This window comes from Hypanus sabinus, chromosome 6, assembly GCF_030144855.1.
Source record: "Hypanus sabinus isolate sHypSab1 chromosome 6, sHypSab1.hap1, whole genome shotgun sequence".
Taxonomy (NCBI): Eukaryota; Metazoa; Chordata; class Chondrichthyes; order Myliobatiformes; family Dasyatidae; genus Hypanus; species Hypanus sabinus.
This window is the reverse complement of record NC_082711.1, coordinates 5997307-6017236: the sequence shown is the minus strand read 5'-3', so window position 1 is coordinate 6017236 and position 19930 is coordinate 5997307. Positions and strand designations below refer to the sequence as shown.

Genomic DNA, 19930 nt, shown 5'->3' with positions numbered 1-19930 from the left:
CCAGGTTCAGGAACAGTTGTTACCCCACAGCCATCAGGCTCCTGAACCAGTGTGGGTAACTTCACTCACCACAATGAGCCCTCAGGTCCCACACCGCCAGGTTCAGGAACAGTTGTTACCCCACAGCCATCAGGCTCCTGAACCAGTGTGGGTAACTTCACTCACCACAATGAGCCCTCAGGCCCCACACCGCCAGGTTCAGGAACAGTTGTTACCCCACAGCCATCAGGCTCCTGAACCAGTGTGGGTAACTTCACACACCACAATGAGCCCTCAGGTCCCACACCACAATGAGCCCTCAGGTCCCACACCGCCAGGTTCAGGAACAGTTGTTACCCCACAGCCATCAGGCTCCTGAACCAGTGTGGGTAACTTCACTCACCACAATGAGCCCTCAGGCCCCACACCGCCAGGTTCAGGAACAGTTGTTACCCCACAGCCATCAGGCTCCTGAACCAGTGTGGGTAACTTCACTCACCTCAAATCTGAGCTGATTCCACAGCCTGTGGACTCACTTCCAAAGACCCCTCCAATATTCTCAGTATTATTGTCCATCTTCTGTGCAGATTTTTCACTGGTTCTGTTTCTTTCTGTTTTACTGGGATGCCCACAAGAAAATGAATTTCAGGATTGTACTTGGTGACCTGTAGGTACTTTGATAATAAAATTTACTTTGAACTTTGGTAATAAATCTGATTCTCCAATATTTTCTGCTCCGTCTTTCCCCCTATCTCTTCCTGTATGCGTATACCCCTTTCTGTACACCTCCTCCCTCTCGCCCTCTCTCTCCCCACACTTACAGCTGGAGAACTTCGCCATCTTCCTCATCAACGACATCTCTGCTCGGCAGCGAAGCATCTCCCGCATCCTCACTCCAACCGTGCAGAATAGGATGACGCCAGCCTACTCGTGTAAGCGGCCTTTTACCGACTCTTTAAACGAGCCCACAGAACACAGGTTGTTGGGGGTGTGAGCAGAGGCAGACCCTTTCGAGGCCTGTGGTGAGACAGAGGGAGTGCCGTTTCCCCCAGCACCTGCGTGATTTATGAGCTGTCATCGATGCCAGGCCCTGTCGTACTGTAAACAGGCAGCTCAACTTCAGGGACTGAAGAACAGTAGCCGAGTTGAGAAGCAAAAGGGCGGTACCAAGGGAGGGTCACACTGTGAGGGGGCGGTACCGAGGGAGGGTCACATTGTGAGGGGGCAGTACCGAAGGTGGGTCACACTGTGAGGGGGCGGTAATGAGGGAGGGTCACACTGTTGGCGGGGCGGTACCGAGGGAGGGTTACACTTTTGGGGGCGCGGTACTGAGGGAGGGTCACACTGTGGGAGGGGCGGTACCGAGGGAGGGTCACACTGCGGGAGGGGCGGTACCGAGGGTGGGTCACTGTGGGAGGGGCGGTACCGAGGGAGGGTCTCACTGTGGGAGGGGCGGTAATGAGGGAGGGTCACACTGTTGGCGGGGCGGTACCGAGGGAGGGTTACACTTTTGGGGGCGCGGTACTGAGGGAGGGTCACACTGTGGGAGGGGCGGTACTGAGGGAGGGTCACACTGCGGGAGGGGTGGTATTGAGAAAGCAAGGTCCTGTAGGAGGGACTATACTCATTCAGAGGGGCAGTGCCTCGGGTGAGCTGACTGTGTTGGAGTGTCTGTGCTCAGAACACACGATGTTGTCAAGGGGCTGTCTCACCCTGGTGGGCAGTATTGAAGTCACTTTTTGAGCAGGAGCAGTGTAATATTGTTCTCCATCGATACTATCGAAAGATGATAGGGGTTGGTTGGGGTCGACCATGTATAAGTTGTGTCTCAGCTGTCTGTGTTGTACACAAGCCAGGACTGTACGATACGGAGGGCAAGCTGCTGCCCATTCAGCAGGCTCCCCTCTCCACGCAGCAGGTGAACCCAGAGGAACGGCAGAGACCGATACAGTTTGGCAGCAGCGTTGAACTCAACGTCAGACTGCTTTAGGGATCCCAGTTCCAAATGTTTCCTCGGGGTTTCTCCCAAAGCCTTCCCCATGAGTGGGTATCGCCACAAGACAGCGGAGGCTGAGAGCAGAGTTTTCCTTCTCCTCGATGAGCTGCCCACCACGGCTGACGAACCCCATCTGCCCGAAGTGACGGGTTGTAAGATGCCAGTAACCCCCCTTTGCCCCTGCTCCTGTTCCTATCAGTAGAAACCGTTCAGCTGGGCTTAGCCACACGTGAAGACCAGGAGCAGGGCCTGGTTGTTCAGAGGCCGTTAGAGCTGGCTTCAGGTTACTGTGGGGTCTTGCTGTGCACGCTGAGTGTGGATCTGATGTAGCTATTGAAGGCTCGGTCTGTTAACGCTCCCAATTCCTCGCAGCGTGCGCGTCGGAGAACGGTACTCGCTGCTTTGACAGGATGAAATCCCAGATGGAGAAGCACGTCCAGGAGAACAAGGAGCAGATCTTCTCCGACGCCTGCCGCAAGCTGACAGACCAACTGGATCTCTTAAAGGTGAGGGGCCCGTGGTGTTGGGGCGGGCTGTCACTTTAAATTCCTTGGCATTATCATTTCGTAGGGTCTGTGCTGGGACCGGCACCTAGGTGCCATGACAAAGAAGGCATGGCTTTGCCTCTACTGTCTTAGAAACTTGCACAGATTCGGCACGTCATCTGAAACTTCGACCAACTCACAGCCTGGGGTGGAAACACGACGCTCCGGAATGGAAGAGGCTACAAAGGGTAGTGGGTACAACCCAGTCCGTCACAGGAAAAGTCCTTCCCATCACTGAGTACATTTATGAGGAGTGTCGTCGCAGGAAAGCAACATCCAGCGTCAAGGACCCACCACCCAGGCTTCTTGCTGCTGCCATTGAGCAGGAGGTACAGCGGCCACGAGTTCAGGAACAGTATTTACCCTCCCACAACCATCAGGCTTGTACCAGAGTGGATAACTTCACTCTCCTCAACACTGAACTGATTCCATAACCTGTGGACTCACTTTCAATGATTCCACAACTTCTGTATTATTTCTTAACTTATTTATTTAGTGATTTAGATATGTTAGATATTTAGATAAGTTAGATATGGCCCTTGTGGCTAAAGGGATCAGGGGGTATGGAGAGAAAGCAGGTACAGGGTTCTGAGTTGGATGATCAGCCATGGTCATTCTGAATGGTGGTGCAGGCTCGAAGGGCCGAATGGCCTACTCCTGCACCTATTTTCTATATTTCTTATGATTTTGCTTGCAGTTTGTCTTCTTTCGCACATTGGTATTTTGTCGGTCTTTGAGGGTAGGGTTTCAATTGCAATTCTATCTTCTACTGTGAATGCCTGCAAGAAATTGGATCTCAAGGTAGTATATGGTGACACATATGTACTTTGAGAATAAATTTGTGCCATAAGACTATAAGATATCTGAGCTGAATTAGGCCATTTGGCCCATCAAATCTGTTCTGCCATTTCATCATGACTAATCCAATTTTCCTCTCAGCCCCAGTCTCCTGCCTTCTCCCTGTATGAAGAGAGTTTGGCAGCTTTGGGCCTGTACTCACTGGAATTTAGAACAATGTGTGGGGATCTCATTGAAACCTACCAAATGTGGAAAGGACTAGATAGGGTGGATGTGGAGATGTTTCCTGTGATAGGGGTATCCAGAACTAGAGGGCACAGCCTCAAAATTGAAGGTGACCCTTTAGAACAGAAATAAAGAGGGATTTATTTAGCCAGGGAGTAGTGAATCTGTGGAATGCTCTGCCACAGACTGCGGTGGAGGCCGAGTCTGTGGATTTATTTAAGGTGGAAGTTGATCGTTTCCTGATTGGTCAGGGTATCAGAGGATGTGGTGGGAAGGCCGGTGTATTGGATTAAGTGGGATCTGCGATCAGCCATAATAGAATGACGGAGAAGTCTAGATGGGCCGAATGGCCTAATTCTGCTCCTATGCCTTATGGTCTAAGCCTTATAGCCCATCATATCCCAACCAGACAAGAATCTGTCAATTTCTGCCTTAAATATATGTAAAGACTTGGACTCCTTAGCTGCCAGTGGCAGTGAATTCCACAGATTCATAAAGAAATTCCTTCTCATCTCCTTCCTGAAAGTAGGCTCCTCTGTTCTGAGACTGTGTCCTCTGGTCTTAGACTCTCCCACCATAGGAAACATCTTCTCCACAGGCACTCTATCAAAGCCTTTCACCATTCGAGAGGTTTCAGTGAGGTCACTCCTCTGAATTCCAGTGAGTACAGGCCCAGGGCCATCGAGTGCTCTTCATATGACAAGCCTTTCGATCCTGGAATCATCCTTGTGAACTTCCTTGGGCCCTCTCCAGTTTAAACACATCCTTTAAATAAAAGATAAGGAGTCCAAAAGAGCTTATAATACTCCAATTAAGGCCTCACCAGTGCTTTATAAAGTCTTGACATTACATCCTAGCTTTTCCATAAGACCATAAGATATAGGAGCAGAAGTAGGCCATTTGGCCCATTGAGTCTGCTCTGACATTCAAGCACGGGCTGATCCAATTCTTCCACTCCCCTGCCTTCCCCCTCTTTGATGCTGTGGTTTATCAAGAACCTATCTATCTCTGCTTAAACACACCCAATGACTTGGCCTTCACAGCCGCTTGTGGCAACAAATTCCACAGATTTACCACCTCTGACTAAAGTAATTTCTCTGCATCTCTGTGCTAAATGGACGTCCTTCAATCCTGAAGTCGTGCCCTGTTCTTCTGGACTCCCTTACCATGGGAAATAACTTTGCCATATCTAATCTGTTCAGGCTTTTGAACATTCAGAATGTTTATTCCTGTATATTCCATATATTCCTTTGAGATCCCCCCCTTATTCTCCTGAATCCAGGGAATACAGTCCAAGAGCTGCCAGATGTTCCTCATACGGTAACCTTTTCTTTCCTGGAATCAATCTCGTGAATTTTCCCTGGACCCTCTCCTTTCTAAAATAAGGAGCCAAAACTGCACACAATACTCCAAGTGTGGTCTCACGAGTGCCTTATAGAGCCTGTACATTACATCCCTGCTCTTATATTCTAATCCTCTAGAACTGAATGTCCACATTGCATTCATCTTCTGCACCACCGACTCAAGTGCAGGTTAACCTTTAGGGTGTCCTGCACAAGGACTCCCAAGTCCCTTAGCACCTCTGCATTTTGAATTCTCTCTCCCTCTAAATAATAATCTGCCCATTTATTTCTTCCACCAGAGTGCATGACCATACACTTTCCAACATTGTAATTCATTTGCCACTTCTTTCCCCATTCCCCTAAGTCTCTCTGCAGGCTCTCTGTTTCCTCAACACTACCTGCTCCTCCACCTATCTTTGTATCATCGGCAAATTTAGCCACAAATCCATTAATCCCATAGCCCAAATCATTGACATACATCATAAAAAGCGGCAGTCCCAGCACTGACCCCTGTGGAACTCCACTGGTAACCGACAGCCAGTCAGAATAGGATCCCTTTATTCCCACTCCCTGTTTTCTGCTGATCAGCCGATGCTCCAGCCATGCTGATAACTTCCCTGCAATTCCATTGGCTCTTAATTTGCTAAGTAGTCTCATGTGCGACACCTTGTAAAAGGCCTTCTGAAAATCCAAGTACACCACATCTACTGCATCACCTTTGTCCACCCTATATAACCATATAACAATTACAGCACGGAAACAGGCCATCTCGGCCCTTCTAGTCCGTGCCGACGCTTACACTCACCTAGCCCCACTGACCCGCACTCAGTCCATAACCCTCCATTCCTTTCCTGTCCATATACCTATCCAATTTTACTTTAAATGACAATACCAAACCTGCCTCTACCACTTCTACTGGAAGCTCATTCCACACAGCTACCACTCTCTGAGTAAAGAAATTCCCCCTTGTGTTACCCTTAAACTTTTGCCCCCTAACTCTCTACTCATGTCTTCTTGTTTGAATCTCCCCTACTCTCAATGGAAAAAGCCTATCCACGTCAACTCTATCTATCCCCCTCATAATTTTAAATATCTCTATCAAATCCCCCCTCAACCTTCTATGCTCTAAAGAATAAAGACCTAACTTGTTCAGCCTTTCCCTATAACTTAGGTGCTGAAACCCAGGTAACATTCTAGTAAATCTTCTCTGTACTCTCTCTAATTTGTTGATATCTTTCCTATAATTCCTGTTTGTAATTTCCTCAAAGAATTGCAGTGGGTTTGTCAGGCAGGATTTCCCTTTCAGAAAACCATGCTGGCTTTGGCCTATCTTATGACGTGCCTCCAGGTACTTCGTAATCTCATCCCGAACAATTGATACACATGATACAAGTCACAACAAAGACGACTCTTCCTCTGAAAGCTGAAACAGGCCAAACTCCCACAAATGTTGCTTAACTGCTACCCACAGAAGCACAATTGAAACCATCCTGACCAACAGCGCCACCGTGTAGTGTGCCAGCTGCACAGCCGCTGAGTGACAAGACCTGCATCGCGTGGTGAAGGTGGCCCAGTGAATTGTCAGGATGGAGCTCCCAGGACTGGACACCATCTACTCCAGCAGAATCAGGAGGAAAGCAATCAGCATAACCAGAGACGTCACACACCCCAGCCATTCCCTGTCTGACCCGCTGCCGTCCAGCAAAAGGTTCAGGACACTAAGAGCCAGAACAAATAGACTGAGGAACAGCTTCTACCCCAGAGCTGTGGCCTCCATCACACCACTCCCACAGAACAGTGACTGAAACTGTGAGCACACACAAGGACTCAAATACTTGCAATAACGGCACTTTGTGCATCACTGTGATATTCTGGTGCTGCTGCAACTTATTTTCTGCTACTTATCTATTTAATACTGTTTTTCTATTACTGTCTTGTTTTATCTACCGCTTTGTTTGATTGCCTGAGAGGAAGCCAAACAGAGTTTCATTGTATCTGTGTATAATAACAATAAAGGTCATTCAATTCAATTCAATACCAACAACTTCCCAACCACTGATGTCAGGCTAACAGGCCTGTAGTTTCCTTTCTGCTGCCTCCTACCCTTCTTAAATAGCGGAGTAACATTTGCAATTTTCCCGTCATCCTGTACAATGCCAGAATCTATCGATTCTTGAAAGATCATTGTTAGTGCCTCTGCAATCTCTCCAGCTACTTCCTTCAGAACCAGAGGGTGCATTCCATCAGGTCCAGGAGATTTATCCACCCTCAGACCATTAATCTTCCTAAGCACCTTTCCAGACCTTTTCCTCTTGAATTGAGTGATGATACTGCATTTCCCACAGGTTCAGCCTGCAAATTGACCTTTAGGGAACCCTACATGAGGACTCCCAAGACCCTTTGCACCTTCTTTTTTTTTGTAGTTTCTCTCTATTTAGAAAATAGTAAGCCCTTTCTTTCCTTCTACCAAAGTGCATGACCATGAACTTCCCAACACTGTACTACATCTGGCGTTTCTTTGCCCGTTCTCCTAACCTATCAAAGTCCTTCTGTAGCCTTTCTACTTCCTCAAAACTACCTACTCCTCTACCTATCTTCATATTGTCTGCCAACTTTGCAACAAAGCCATCAATTCCATCATCCAAATCATCAAAATATAATGTAAGAAGATACGGAACTAAAACAGACCTCTGTGGAAAACCACTGGTCACTGGCAGACAGACAGAAAAGGCTCCCCTTATTCTCACTCTTTGTCCCCTGCTAATCAGCCACTGCTTTATCCAAGCTAGAATCATTCCTGTAATACCATGGGCTTCTGAAAATCCAGGTACACAACATAAACTGACCCTCCTTTGTCTATCATTCTAGGTATTTCACCAAAGAATTCCAACATATTTAGAACCATAGAACATTACAGCACAGAAACAGGCCTTTTGGCCCTTCTTGGCTGTGCCGAACCATTTTTCTGCCTAATCCCACTGACCTGTACCTGGACCATATCCCTCCATACACCTCTCATCCATGTACCTGTCCAAGTTTTTCTTAAATGTTAAAAGTGAGCCGTATTTACCATTTCATCTGGCAGCTCATTCCACACTCCCACCACTCTCTGTGTGAAGAAGCCCCCCCCCCCACAATGTTCCCTTTAAACTTTTCCCCCTTCACCCTTAACCCATGTCCTCTGGTTTTTTTCTCCCCTAGCCTCAGTGGAAAAAGCCTGCTTGCATTCACTCTATCTATACCCATCATAATTTTATATACCTCTATCAAATCTCCCCTCATTCTTCTACACTCCAGGGAATAAAGTCCTGACCTATTCAACCTTTCTCTGTAACTCAGTTTCTCAAGTCCTGACAACATCCTTGTAAACCTTCTCTGTACTCTTTCAACCTTATTAATATCCTTCCTGTAATTTGGTGACCAAAACTGCACACAATAATTTTGTTTGACAAGATTTTCCCTTGAGGAACCCATGCTGACTACAGCCTATTTTATCACCTTGTCCTCAGCTACCACCCCACCAGCCTTCAGGTCCAACGTATAATTCTCCGTAACTTCCACCACCTCCAATGGGATCCCACAACCAAGCAGATCTTCCCCCCCCTCCACCTTTCTGCTTTCTGCAGTAATTCCTCCCTATGCGACTTCCTTGTCCACTCGTTCCCCCCCCCCAATCCCTTCCCAACGATCTCCCTCCTGGCCCTTATCCTTGTAAGTGGAACAAGTGCTACACCTGCCCTTACACTTCCTCCCTCACCACCATTCAGGGCCACAGACAGTCCTTCCAGGTGAGGCAACACTTCACCTGTGAGTCGGCTGGTGTGGTATACTGTGTCTGGTGCTCCCGGTGTGGCCTTTTATATATTGGTGAGACCCGACACAGACTGAGAGACCGTTTCGCTGAACACCTACGCTCTGTCCACCAGAGAAAGCAGGATCTCCCAGTGGCCACACATTTTAATTCCATGTCCCATTCCTATTCTGATATGTCTATCCATGGCCTCCTCTACTGTAAAGTTGAAGCAACAGGTTGGAAGAACAACACCTTATATACCAGCTGGGTAGCCTCCAACCCGATAGCATGAACATTGATTTCTCTAACTTCCGTTAATGCCCCTTCTCCCCATCTTACCCCATCCCTGATATATTTAGTTGTTTGTTTTTTTTTCTCTCTGTCCATCACCCTGCCTGTTCTCCATCTCCGTCTGGTGCTTCCCCCCTCCCCCTTTCTTTCTCCCGAGGCCTCCTGTCCCATGATCCTTTCCCTTCTCCAGCTCTGTATCACTTTCGCCAATCACCTTTCCAGCTCTTAGCTTCATCCCACCCCCTCCGGTCTTCTATCATTTCGCATTTTCCCCTCCCCCCACTACTTTCAAATCTCTTAGTATCTTTCCTTTCAGTTAGTCCTGACGAAGGGTCTCGGCCCGAAATGTCGACAGTGCTTCTCCCTATAGATGCTGCCTGGCCTGCTGTGTTCCACCAGCATTCTGTGTGTGTTGTCTATTTTATCATGTGCCTCCAAGTACCCTGAGCCTGCGTTCTTAATAATCAACTCCCAACATCTTCCCAGTCACTGAGGGCAGGATAACTGGCCGATCATTTACTTTCTTGTTCCTGTCTCCCTTCTCGAAGGGTGGAGTGATATTTGCAATTTTCCAGTCTTCCAGTGATTCTTGAAAGATCATTACTAATGCCTCCACAATCTCTTCAGCCATCTCTTTCTGAACCCTGGGCTGTACACCATCTGGTCCGGGTGACTTATCTACCTTCAGACCTTTCAGTTTCCCAAGAACCTTCTCTCTAGTAAAGGCAGCTTCACACATTTCATGACCCCTAACACATGGAACCATATAATCATATAACAATCACAGCACGGAAACAGGCCATCTCGGCCCTCACCTAGTCCCACCTACCCGCACTCAGCCCATAACCCTCCACTCCTTTCCTGTCCATATACCTATCCAATTTTACCTTAAATGACACAACTGAACTGGCCTCTACTACTTCTACAGGAAGCTCATTCCACACAGCTATCACTCTCTGAGTAAAGAAATACCCCCTCGTGTTTCCCTTAAACTTCTGCCCCCTAACTCTCAAATCATGTCCTCTAGTTTGAATCTCCCCTACTCTCAATGGAAACAGCCTATTCATGTCAACTCTATCTATCCCTCTCAAAATTTTAAATACCTCGATCAAATCCCCCCTCAACCTTCTACGCTCCAATGAATAGAGACCTAACTTCCACCACATTGCTAGTATCTCCCACAGTGAAGACTGATGCAAAATACTTTTTCAGTTTGTCAGCCATTTCCTTGTCCCCTGTTTCTCCAGCATCGTTTTCCAGCAGTCCGATATCCACTCTCGCCTCTCCTTTACACTTTATGTATCTGAAGGAACCTTTGGTATCCTCTTTAATGCTATTGGCTAGCTTTCTTTTGTGTTCCACCTTTACCTTCTTAATGACTTTTTCAGTTGCCTTCTGTTGGTTTTTAAAAATTTCCTGTTTCTCTCACTTCCCGCTAATTTTTATAAGCCCTCCCCTCTTGTTGGCTTTTTTTTGGCTTTGACTTCTCTTGTTAGCCATGGTTGTGTCATCTTTCCTTTAGAATACTTCTTCCTCTTTGGGATGGATATATCCTGTGCCTTCCGAATTGCTTCCAGAAATTCCGGATCAAGATCAAATCCTGTGTCATGCATCTGTAATTCCCTCTACCCCACTATAACACCAATATATCTGACTGTAGTTTCTCCCTCTCAAATTTCAGGGTGAATTTGTTTATATTATGATCACTTTCCCCTAAGGGTTCTTTTACCTTAAGCTCTCTAATTAATTCTGGTTCATTGCACAACACCCAATACAGAATAGCTGATCCCCTTGTGGGCTCAACCACAAGCTGCTCTAAAAAGCCATCTCATAGGACGCTGGAAATTCACCCTCCTGTAATCCAGCACCAACCTGATGTTCCCAATCTACCTGCATTTTGAAATCCCCCATGACTATTGTAACATTGGCCTTTTGGCATGCCTTTTCTATCTCCCATTGTAATTTGTGAGCCACATCCTTACTACCCTTTGGGGGGGAGGGGGGTGGTCTGTATACAACTCCCCTCAGGGTTTTTTTACTCTTGCTGTTCCCTAGGTCTATCCACACCTTCTGACCCTATGTTACCTTTCTAATGATTTGATTTCATTTTTTACCAACAGGGCAATGCTGCCCCCTCTGCCTGTCCTTTTGAAACAATGTCTATCCTTGGACATTAAGCTCCCTGCTGTAATCTTTCAGCCATGATTCAGTGATGCCTACAACTTCATACCTGCCCATCTGCAACTGTGCTGCAAGTTCATCTACCTTATTCCGTATACTGAGCGCATTCAAATACAACAGCTTCAGTCCTGTACTCACCCTTTCCTACGATACTTCTTGCTTTGAAATATCGGCAGCTCAGGACACCAGTCACACCATGCTCAACCTTTTGCTTCTTAACATTGTCTGAAGTCTTACCAACATCTTTCTCCACAACCACTCCACCACTCCACTAACTGTCCTGGCACGTTGCTTCCCATTCTGCTGCAAATCTCGTTTAAACTGCCACCACCCCCCTCCCCAGTGCATCATTAACAAACCTTCTGACTCAGTCCCCCTCCATTTCAGGTGCAAACCGTCCCTCCTGTACAGGTCCCACCTTCCCTGGAAGAGGGCCCAATGATCCAAAAATCTGATGCCCTCCCATCCACACCAACTCCTTAGCCATGTATTAAACTGTATAATCATCATAGTTCTGGCCTCACTAGCAATCCTCAGATCACAACCCTGGAGGTCCTGCCCTCTAACTTAGCACCAAACTCCCTGAGCAGAACCTCGTCCCTCTTCCTACCGTGCCATTGGTACCCACGACCTCTGGCTGTTCACCCTCCCAATAAGAATGCAGAGGACTTGATCAGAGATATTCCAGACTCTAGCATCCAGGAGGCATCTGGGAATCTCATTCTTGCCCACAGAACCTGTCCGTTCCCCTAACTACCAAATCCTGTAAGGCATAGGAGCAGAATTAGGCCCTAGCCCATTGAGTCTGCTCCACTATTCAATCATGGCTGATTCGTTTTTATCTAGTTTTCAACCCCATTTCGCGGCCTTCTCCTTGTAACCTTTGATGCTGTGTCCAATCAAGAACCTATCAAGCTCTGCCTTAAATACACCCAACGACCTGGTCTTCACAGCTGCATGTGGCATCAAATTCCACAAGTTCACCACCCTTTGGCTAAAGAAATTTCTCCGTAGCTCTGATTTAAATGGATGCCCCTCTATCCTGAGGCTGTGCCCTCTTGTCCTAGACTCTCCCACCATGGGAAACATCCTTTCAACATCTACTCTGTCTAGGTCTTTCAACATTTGAAAGGTTTCAATGAGATTTCCCCTCATCCTTCTGAATTCCAGCAAGTACAGACCCAGAGCCATCAAACGTTCCTCATATAATAACCCTTCCAATCCTGGAATCATCCTTGTGAACCTCCTCTGGACCCTCTCCAACACCAGCACATCTTTTCTTAGATGAGGAGCCCAAAACTGTTCACAATACTGAAGGTGAGGCCTCACCAGTGCCTTATAAAGCCTCAGCATCACAATCCTGTACTTGTATTCTAGACCTTTTGAAATGAATGCTAACATTGCATTTGCCTTCCTCACCACCAACTCAACCTGCAAGTTAACCTTCAGGGTGTTCTGCACAAGGACTCCCAAGACCCTTTGCATCTCAGATTTTTGGATTTTCTCCCTGTTTAGAAAATAGTCTGCACATTTATTTCTACGAACAAAGTGCTTTTTCCAATATTATGTTTCATTTGCCACTTTCTTGCCAATTCTCCTAATCTGTCTAAGTCTTTCTGCATCCTACCTGTTTCCTCAACACTACCTGCCTCTCCACCAATCTTCATATCATCTGCAAACTTGGCAACAAAGCCATCTATTCCATCATCTGAATCATTGATATACAGCATAAAATGAAGTGGTCCCAACACCGACCCCTGCGGAACACCACTAGTCACTGGCAGCCAACCAGAAAAGGATCCTTTTATTCCCACTCACTGCTTCCTGCCAATCAGCCGATGCTCAACCATGTTAGTAACTTTCCTGCAATACCATGGGCTCTTAACTTGGTAAGCAGCCTCACGTGTGGCACCTTGTTAAAGGCCCTCTGAAAGTCCAAATATACAACATCCACTGCATCCCTTTGATCTATCCTACTTGTAATCTCATCAAAGAATTCTAGCAGGTTCGCCAGGCAGGATTTTCCCTGAAGGAATCTGTGCTGGCTTCGTGCTACCTTGTCCTGCGTCACCGAGTACAGTTTACAATGACCAGTTAACCTACCTGGTACGTCCTGGACATCAAAGAATTCTAGCAGGTTCGTCAGGCAGGATTTTCCCTGAAGGAAACCGTGCTGGCTTCGTGCTACCTTGTCCTGCGTCACCGAGTACAGTTTACAATGACCAGTTAACCTACCTGGTACGTCCTGGACATCAAAGAATTCTAGCAGGTTCGCCAGGCAGGATTTTCCCTGAAGGAAACCGTGCTGGCTTCGTGCTACCTTGTCCTGCGTCACCGAGTACAGTTTACAATGACCAGTTAACCTACCTGGTACGTCCTGGACTGTGGGCGGAAGTTGGAGGACCTGCGGAAATCCCACATTTCCCACGGGGAGGACATGCAGAGACTCGTTCCAGAGTTCACTGGGATGGGGCTCTGAACTCCGATGTCCCGAGCTGTGGTAGCATCACCCTTACCACTGCACTACTGTGACACCCCCATTTTATGTGCCTATTACTGTAAGATGGATTCTTGACCTCACAATCTACCTCATTCTTTATTAGTTTGTCTGCACTGCGCACTCTCTGTCACTGTAACACTCTGCATTCTGTTACTGTTTTACCTCAGTGCTCTGTAATAATCTGATCTGTACAAACCGTGTGCAGGACAAGCTTTTCACTGTGACAATAATAATCCAATTTTGGCTGCATTGCACTTTGTGACCTCCTGACACAGGAGCGGTGATCGAGAACCATCAGCCCTTTTCATCAAACACTGTCCACAAGTTGATGGTAAACACTACCACTGTGTGGTGGGAAGAATTGGAATTATTCGTTAATTTGTTTGGGTCGCATTACCTTGTCTTGTGTGTGAGTTATACACTGTGTTGTGCACCTTGGTCTGGAGGAACGTTGTTTCCTTTGGTGGTATATGTGCCTATGGTTGAAATGACAATAACCTTGAACTTGGATAAGGTGAATTAACCATCGTCTCTCTTACTGTTTAGCAAGAAATCCACTCTCGCCTGAAGCAGTTTCTGGATGAAATCTGCAATGAATTGATGGTGCAGTTTGAACCACTTCTGAGGCCACTGCAGATAATCGATGAAATTATCCCCAGTAAGTAGAGGGCTTTGACGAACACCTCCGCTCTGTCCGCAGCAAAGTCAGGATCTCCTGGTGGCCACCATTTCAATTCAACCTGCCATTCCCAATCCCATTCCAACATGTCAAGAGTGAACATCCTTTTAGAACAGAGATGGGGAGGAATTTCCTTAGCCAGCAAGTGGTGAATCTGTGGAATTCTTTGCCAAAGGCAGCAGTGGAGGCCAAGACTTTATGTATATTTAGGGCAGAGGCTAATAGATTCTTGATTGGTCAGGGGATATGGGAAGAAGGGACTGAGAGGTCATTGCATCAGCCTCGATGGACCAGTGACCTATTTCTGACCCTATGGTCGTGTGATCTTGTGTCAGTCCACGGCCTCCTGTACTGCCACAATGAGGCCAGACTCGGGTTGGAGGAGGAACGTCGATTATTCTAACTCCTGGTCATTTCTTCCCCTTCCCCTTCTCTCTATTCCCTTTCACAATTGTGGTTCACCTCTCATCCCTTCTGGTCTCACCTGCCCATCACCCCCTCTGGTGTCTCTCCTCCTGTTCTTCTTCCAATGGTCCCTTCTGCTCTCCTCCTCCAGTAAATTGGCTTTTTCCCCAATCACCTCCCTGCTTCTTAGGTTACCCATAAGACTTGAGCAGAATTAGGCAATTCACCCATCGAGTCTGTCCTCCCCACTCCACTTCTTTCCACCTATCACCACCTAACTTGTCCTCCTACCCTCCCCCACCCCACCTTCTCATTCCAGCTTCTTTCCCCTTCCCTTTCAGTCCTGAGGAAAGTCTTCAGCCAGAAACGTTGACTGCTTATTCATTTCTGTAGGTGGTGCCTGATGTGCGTGTGCGTGCGCGCGAGCTATATTAACAAATAAGCCCCTGTTGTGGATTAGTGGGGTTTGTTGGGGGGGTGTTACATATAATGCAGAGTAAGAACCACACCAGGAAAGATTCCAGCACGGGTAGAGAATTGGTTGACTGATAGGAGGCAAAGAATGGGAATAAAGGGGACCTTTTTCCGGTTGTCTGCCAGTGACTCAGTGTTCCACAGGAGTCTGTGGTGGGACTGATTCTTTTTATGTTGTACGTCAGTGAATTAGATGACAGAATTGATGGCTTGTGGCTAAGTTTTCTGACAATGTGAAGACAGGTGGAGGGGCAGGTAGTTTTGAGGAAGTAGAGAGACTACAGGAGGGCTTGGATTAGGAGAATGGGCAGATGGAATACGGCGTTGGGAAGTGTATGGTTATGCGTTTAGGTAGAAGTAATGAAAGGGTTGTCTATTTTCTAAATGGAGAGAGAATATGAAAAATCTAAGGTACAAAGGGACTTGGGAGTCCTTGTGCAGATTCCCTAAAGGTTAATTTGCAGGTTGAGTCTATGGTGTTACATACCCCGTATTGGGTTAAAAGAACCAGCAGAAATGGAACATGCCTGGAGTCTGGTTTTGCTATAAACAAAACACTAGTTTATTAGTACCTACATAATCTAGTAATATAAAACCAGATAAATCATACAGGTTAGCAGAGTTTATGCATATATACGTGTGGAAATATAGAACCCCAAATTTCTTCAAGCTCAGGTGGTAAATGATACAGTCTTACGGTGGTATAGGAATGAAGTCAGTTCAGTTTGTGATATAGAGTTGAGTAGATTTGAGGAGAGAGAGAGAGAATTTCTTTTCCAAGTAAGCTGATGCCGTCAATTCTCCCACATTGTCCTCCAAAGTCCTGTTAAAGTCACCGACTGTGACCACACAAAAGGGTACCGTCTTCATGCGGTAAAGCTATCAACGCAGGCAAGGGTTAAACACACTGATAGGCTTCCACCGGTCACTCCTTTTCCACACTGCGAGCAAAATCCACCCTTTCATGGGCACACAATGCTCATCCGGGAAACTGGGATGAACAATTGTTGTAGTTCATCCACGCGATCTTTAAATGCTTGCCGTTGCATATCCACTGTCAAATTCATTCCCCTTGAAATGGAGGCCAACATCACATTTGCTTTCCTCACCACAGACTCAACCTGCAAATCAACCTTCAGGGAATCCTGCACAAGGGCTCCCTGTCCCTCTAGAGCACTAGAATACTACAGCACAGCACGGTACAGGCCCTTCAGCCCTCGATGTTGTACTGACCCATATATTCCTTTTTTAAAAAAGTACTAAACCACACTACCCCATAACCCTCCATTTTTCTTTCATCCATGTGCCTGTCCAAGAGGCTCTTAAATACCCCTAATGTTTTGACCTCCACCACCATCCCGGGCAAGTCATTCCAGACACTCAGAACCCTCTGTGTAAAACACTTACCCCTGATGTCTCCCCTAAACTTCCCTCCTTTAACTTTGTCCCTCATCTTTTTGTATTTTCTCTCCATTTAGAAAATAGTCAACCCTTTTCATTTTTTCTACCAAAGTGCATGACAGTATATTTCCCAACACTGTATTCCATCTGCCATTTCTTTGCTCAGTCTCCTAATCTGTCTAAGTCCTTCTGTAGCTTCTTTACTTCCTCGAAACTACCTGCCCCCTGACTTATCATTATATTGTCTGCCAACTTTGCAACAAAGTCATCAATTCCATCTAAATATTGACATGTAGCGTGAAAAGAATCGGTCCCAGCTAGACCCCTGTAGAACACCATGAGTCACCAGCAGCCAGTCAGAAAAGGATCCCTTTACTCCCACTCTTTGCCTCCTGCCAATCAGCCACTGCCTTATCCATTCTAGAGTTTCCTGTAATACCATGGTCTCGTAGCTTGATGAGCAGCCTCATGTGTGGCACCTTGTCAAAGGGCATCTGGAAATCCAAGTGCACAACATCAACTGATTGTCCTTTGTCTTTCCTGCTTATTATTCCTTCAAAGAATTCCAACAAGTTTGTTAGATAAAAAACTAGAGGAGAACATGCTGACTGTGGCCTATTTTACCACGTGCCTCCAAATACACTGAGACTTCATCCTTAATAATCGACTCCCAACATCCTCCCAGCCACTGAGGTCAGACTAACTGGCCTACAGTTTCTTCTGCCTCTCTCCCTTCTTGGAGTGACATTTGCAATTTTCCAGTCTTCCAGAACCATTCCAGAACCTAGTGATTCTTGAAAGATCATTACTGATGCCTCCTGAGGTGTACACCATCTGATCCAGGTGACTTATCTACCTTTCAGTTTCCCAAGAGCCTTCTCTCTAGTTATGGTAACTTAGCACACTTCATGATCCCTGACAGCTGGAATTTCTACCATGCTGCTCGTCTTCCACAGTGAAGACTGATGCAAAATACTGTTCAGTTCGCCTGCCGTTTCCTCGTCCCCCATTACTACCTCTTCAGCATCGTTTTACTGTGGTCTCACTCTGGAAGTTATCCACTCTCTCCTCTCTTTTACACTTCATGTTTCTGAAGAAACTTTTGGTGTCCTCATTTTAATAGTATTGGCTTGCTTACTTTCGTATTCCATCTTTACCTTAATGACTTTCTTTTGTTGCCTTCTGTTGGTTTTTAAAAGCTTCCCAATCCTCTAACTTCCCACGAATTTCTGTTCTATTATATGCCCTCTCACTGGCTTTTATGTTGGCTTTGACTTCTCTTGTTAGCCATGGTTGTGTCATCTTTCCATTAGAATACTTCTCCCTCTTTGGGATGGATATATCCTGTGCCTTGCGAATTGCTTCCAGAAATTCCCACCAGTGCTGCTCTTCTGTCATCCCTGTTGGTGTTCTCTTCCAATCAATTCCGGCCAACTCCTCTCTCATGCCTCTGTAATTCCCTTTACTCCACTGTAATACTGATACACCTGACTTTAGCTTCTCCTTCTCAAAGTTCAGGCTGAATTCAATCATATTATGATTCCTGTCCCTAAGGGTTCTTTTATCTTAAAATCTCTAATCAATTCCAGTTCATTGAACATCACCCCATCCAGAATAGTTGACCCCCTCATGGGCTCAACCACAAGCTGCTCTGATTTTCCCAATCTACCTGCACATACAAGTCCCCTGTGACTATTATAACATCGCTGATTTGGCATGCATTTTCTATCTCCTGTTGTAATTTGTGAGCCACATCCTTGCTACTATTTGGGGATTTGTACACAACTCCCCTCAGGGTCTTTTTACCCTTGCAGTTCCTTAGCTCGATCCACAATGATTCCACACCTTACGACCCTTTGTCACCTCTTTCTAATAATTTGATTTCATTTTTTACCAACAGAGTAATGCTGCCCCCTCTGCCTGTCCTTTTGAAACAATGTCTATCCTTCGACATTAAGCTCCCTGCTGTAATCTTTCAGCCACGACTCTGTGATGCCTACAACTTCATACCTGCCAATCCGCAACTGTGCTGCAAGTTTATCTACCTTATTCCATATGCTGCGCTCATTCAGGTTCACACCTTCAGTTCTGTACTCACCAGTTCTTACTCTACCCTTTATGTTTCAACTCACCCTGTTGATGCAATTTTGCCTGATCAACAGCCTCTCCTCACTACACATTGCCTCTATTTGTAAACCAGCCACCTCACCTTCAACACTATCATTCACCTTTCCTACGATACTTCTTGCATTGAAACACACGCAGCTCAGGACACCAGTCACACCACGCTCAGCCTTTTGATTCCTGACTTTGTCTGCGATCCTACTGACGTCTGCCTCCACAAACTCTCCACTAACTGTTCTGGCACTCTGGTTTCCATATTCCTGCAACTCCAGTTTAAACCTCACTGTGCACCATTAATAAGCCTTCCAGTTAGGATATTAGTCACCCTCCAGTTCAGGTGCAAACTGCCTCTTCTGTTCAGGTCCTACCTTCCCTGGAAGAGAAACCATGGATCCAAAAATCCTGTCAAAGGGTCTCGGCCCGAAATGCCAACTGTACTTTTTTCCATAGATGCTGCCTGGCCTGCTGAGTTCCTCCAGCGTTTTGTGTGCGTTGCTCGGACTTCCGGCATCTGCAGATTTTCCTCTTGTTCGTTATGCCCTCCCTCCTACACCAACTCCTTAGCCATGTAATCTTCCTATTTCTAGCCTATCACGTGGCACAGGTGGCAATCCTGAGATCCCAACCCCGGAGGTCCTGCCCTTTAACTTAGCCTGTGTAGAACCTCATGACTCATCCTACCCATGTCATTGGTACCTACATGGACCACAACTTCTGGCTGTTCACCCTCCCACTTAGGAATGCTGAGGACTCAGTCTGAGGTATCCCTGATCCTGGCGCCCGGGAGTCAGCGTTCCATCTGGGAATCTCATTCCCGCCCACAGAACCTCCTGTCCATTCCCCTAACTAACAAATCCCCTATCAACACAGCTTACCTCTTTTCCCCCACTTCCCGTCTGAGACACTGAGGCAGTGCCAGAAACCTGATGTCTGTGGCTTTCTTCTGATAGGTCAACCCCCCTGACATATCCAAAGAGATGTAGCTGTTGTTGGGGGGGGGGGGTCGATGGCCACGGGGGTACACTGCACTGGCTCCTTAACCCCTTTCGTCTTCCTGACTGTCACCCAGTTTCCTGTGTCCTGCACCTTGGGTGTAACTTCCTCTCTATAGTCCTATCTATCACCCCCTCAGCCTCCTGAATGATCCGGAGTTCATCCAGTTCAGCTGCAACTCCTTAACATGGTTTGTTAGAGGC

General features: G+C 46.7%; 1 protein-coding gene across 1 annotated transcript in view; it reads left to right on the top strand.

Moving 5' to 3' along the window:
• LOC132395266 (uncharacterized) overlaps window positions 1-19930 on the top strand; it is a 183396-nt gene that overhangs the window by 134190 nt on the left and 29276 nt on the right. Inside the window, exons 21-23 of the mRNA XM_059971599.1 lie at window positions 803-911; window positions 2348-2481; window positions 14198-14309. Of these exons, the coding sequence (XP_059827582.1) occupies window positions 803-911; window positions 2348-2481; window positions 14198-14309 (355 nt within the window). The remainder of the gene's footprint in view (window positions 1-802; window positions 912-2347; window positions 2482-14197; window positions 14310-19930) is intronic.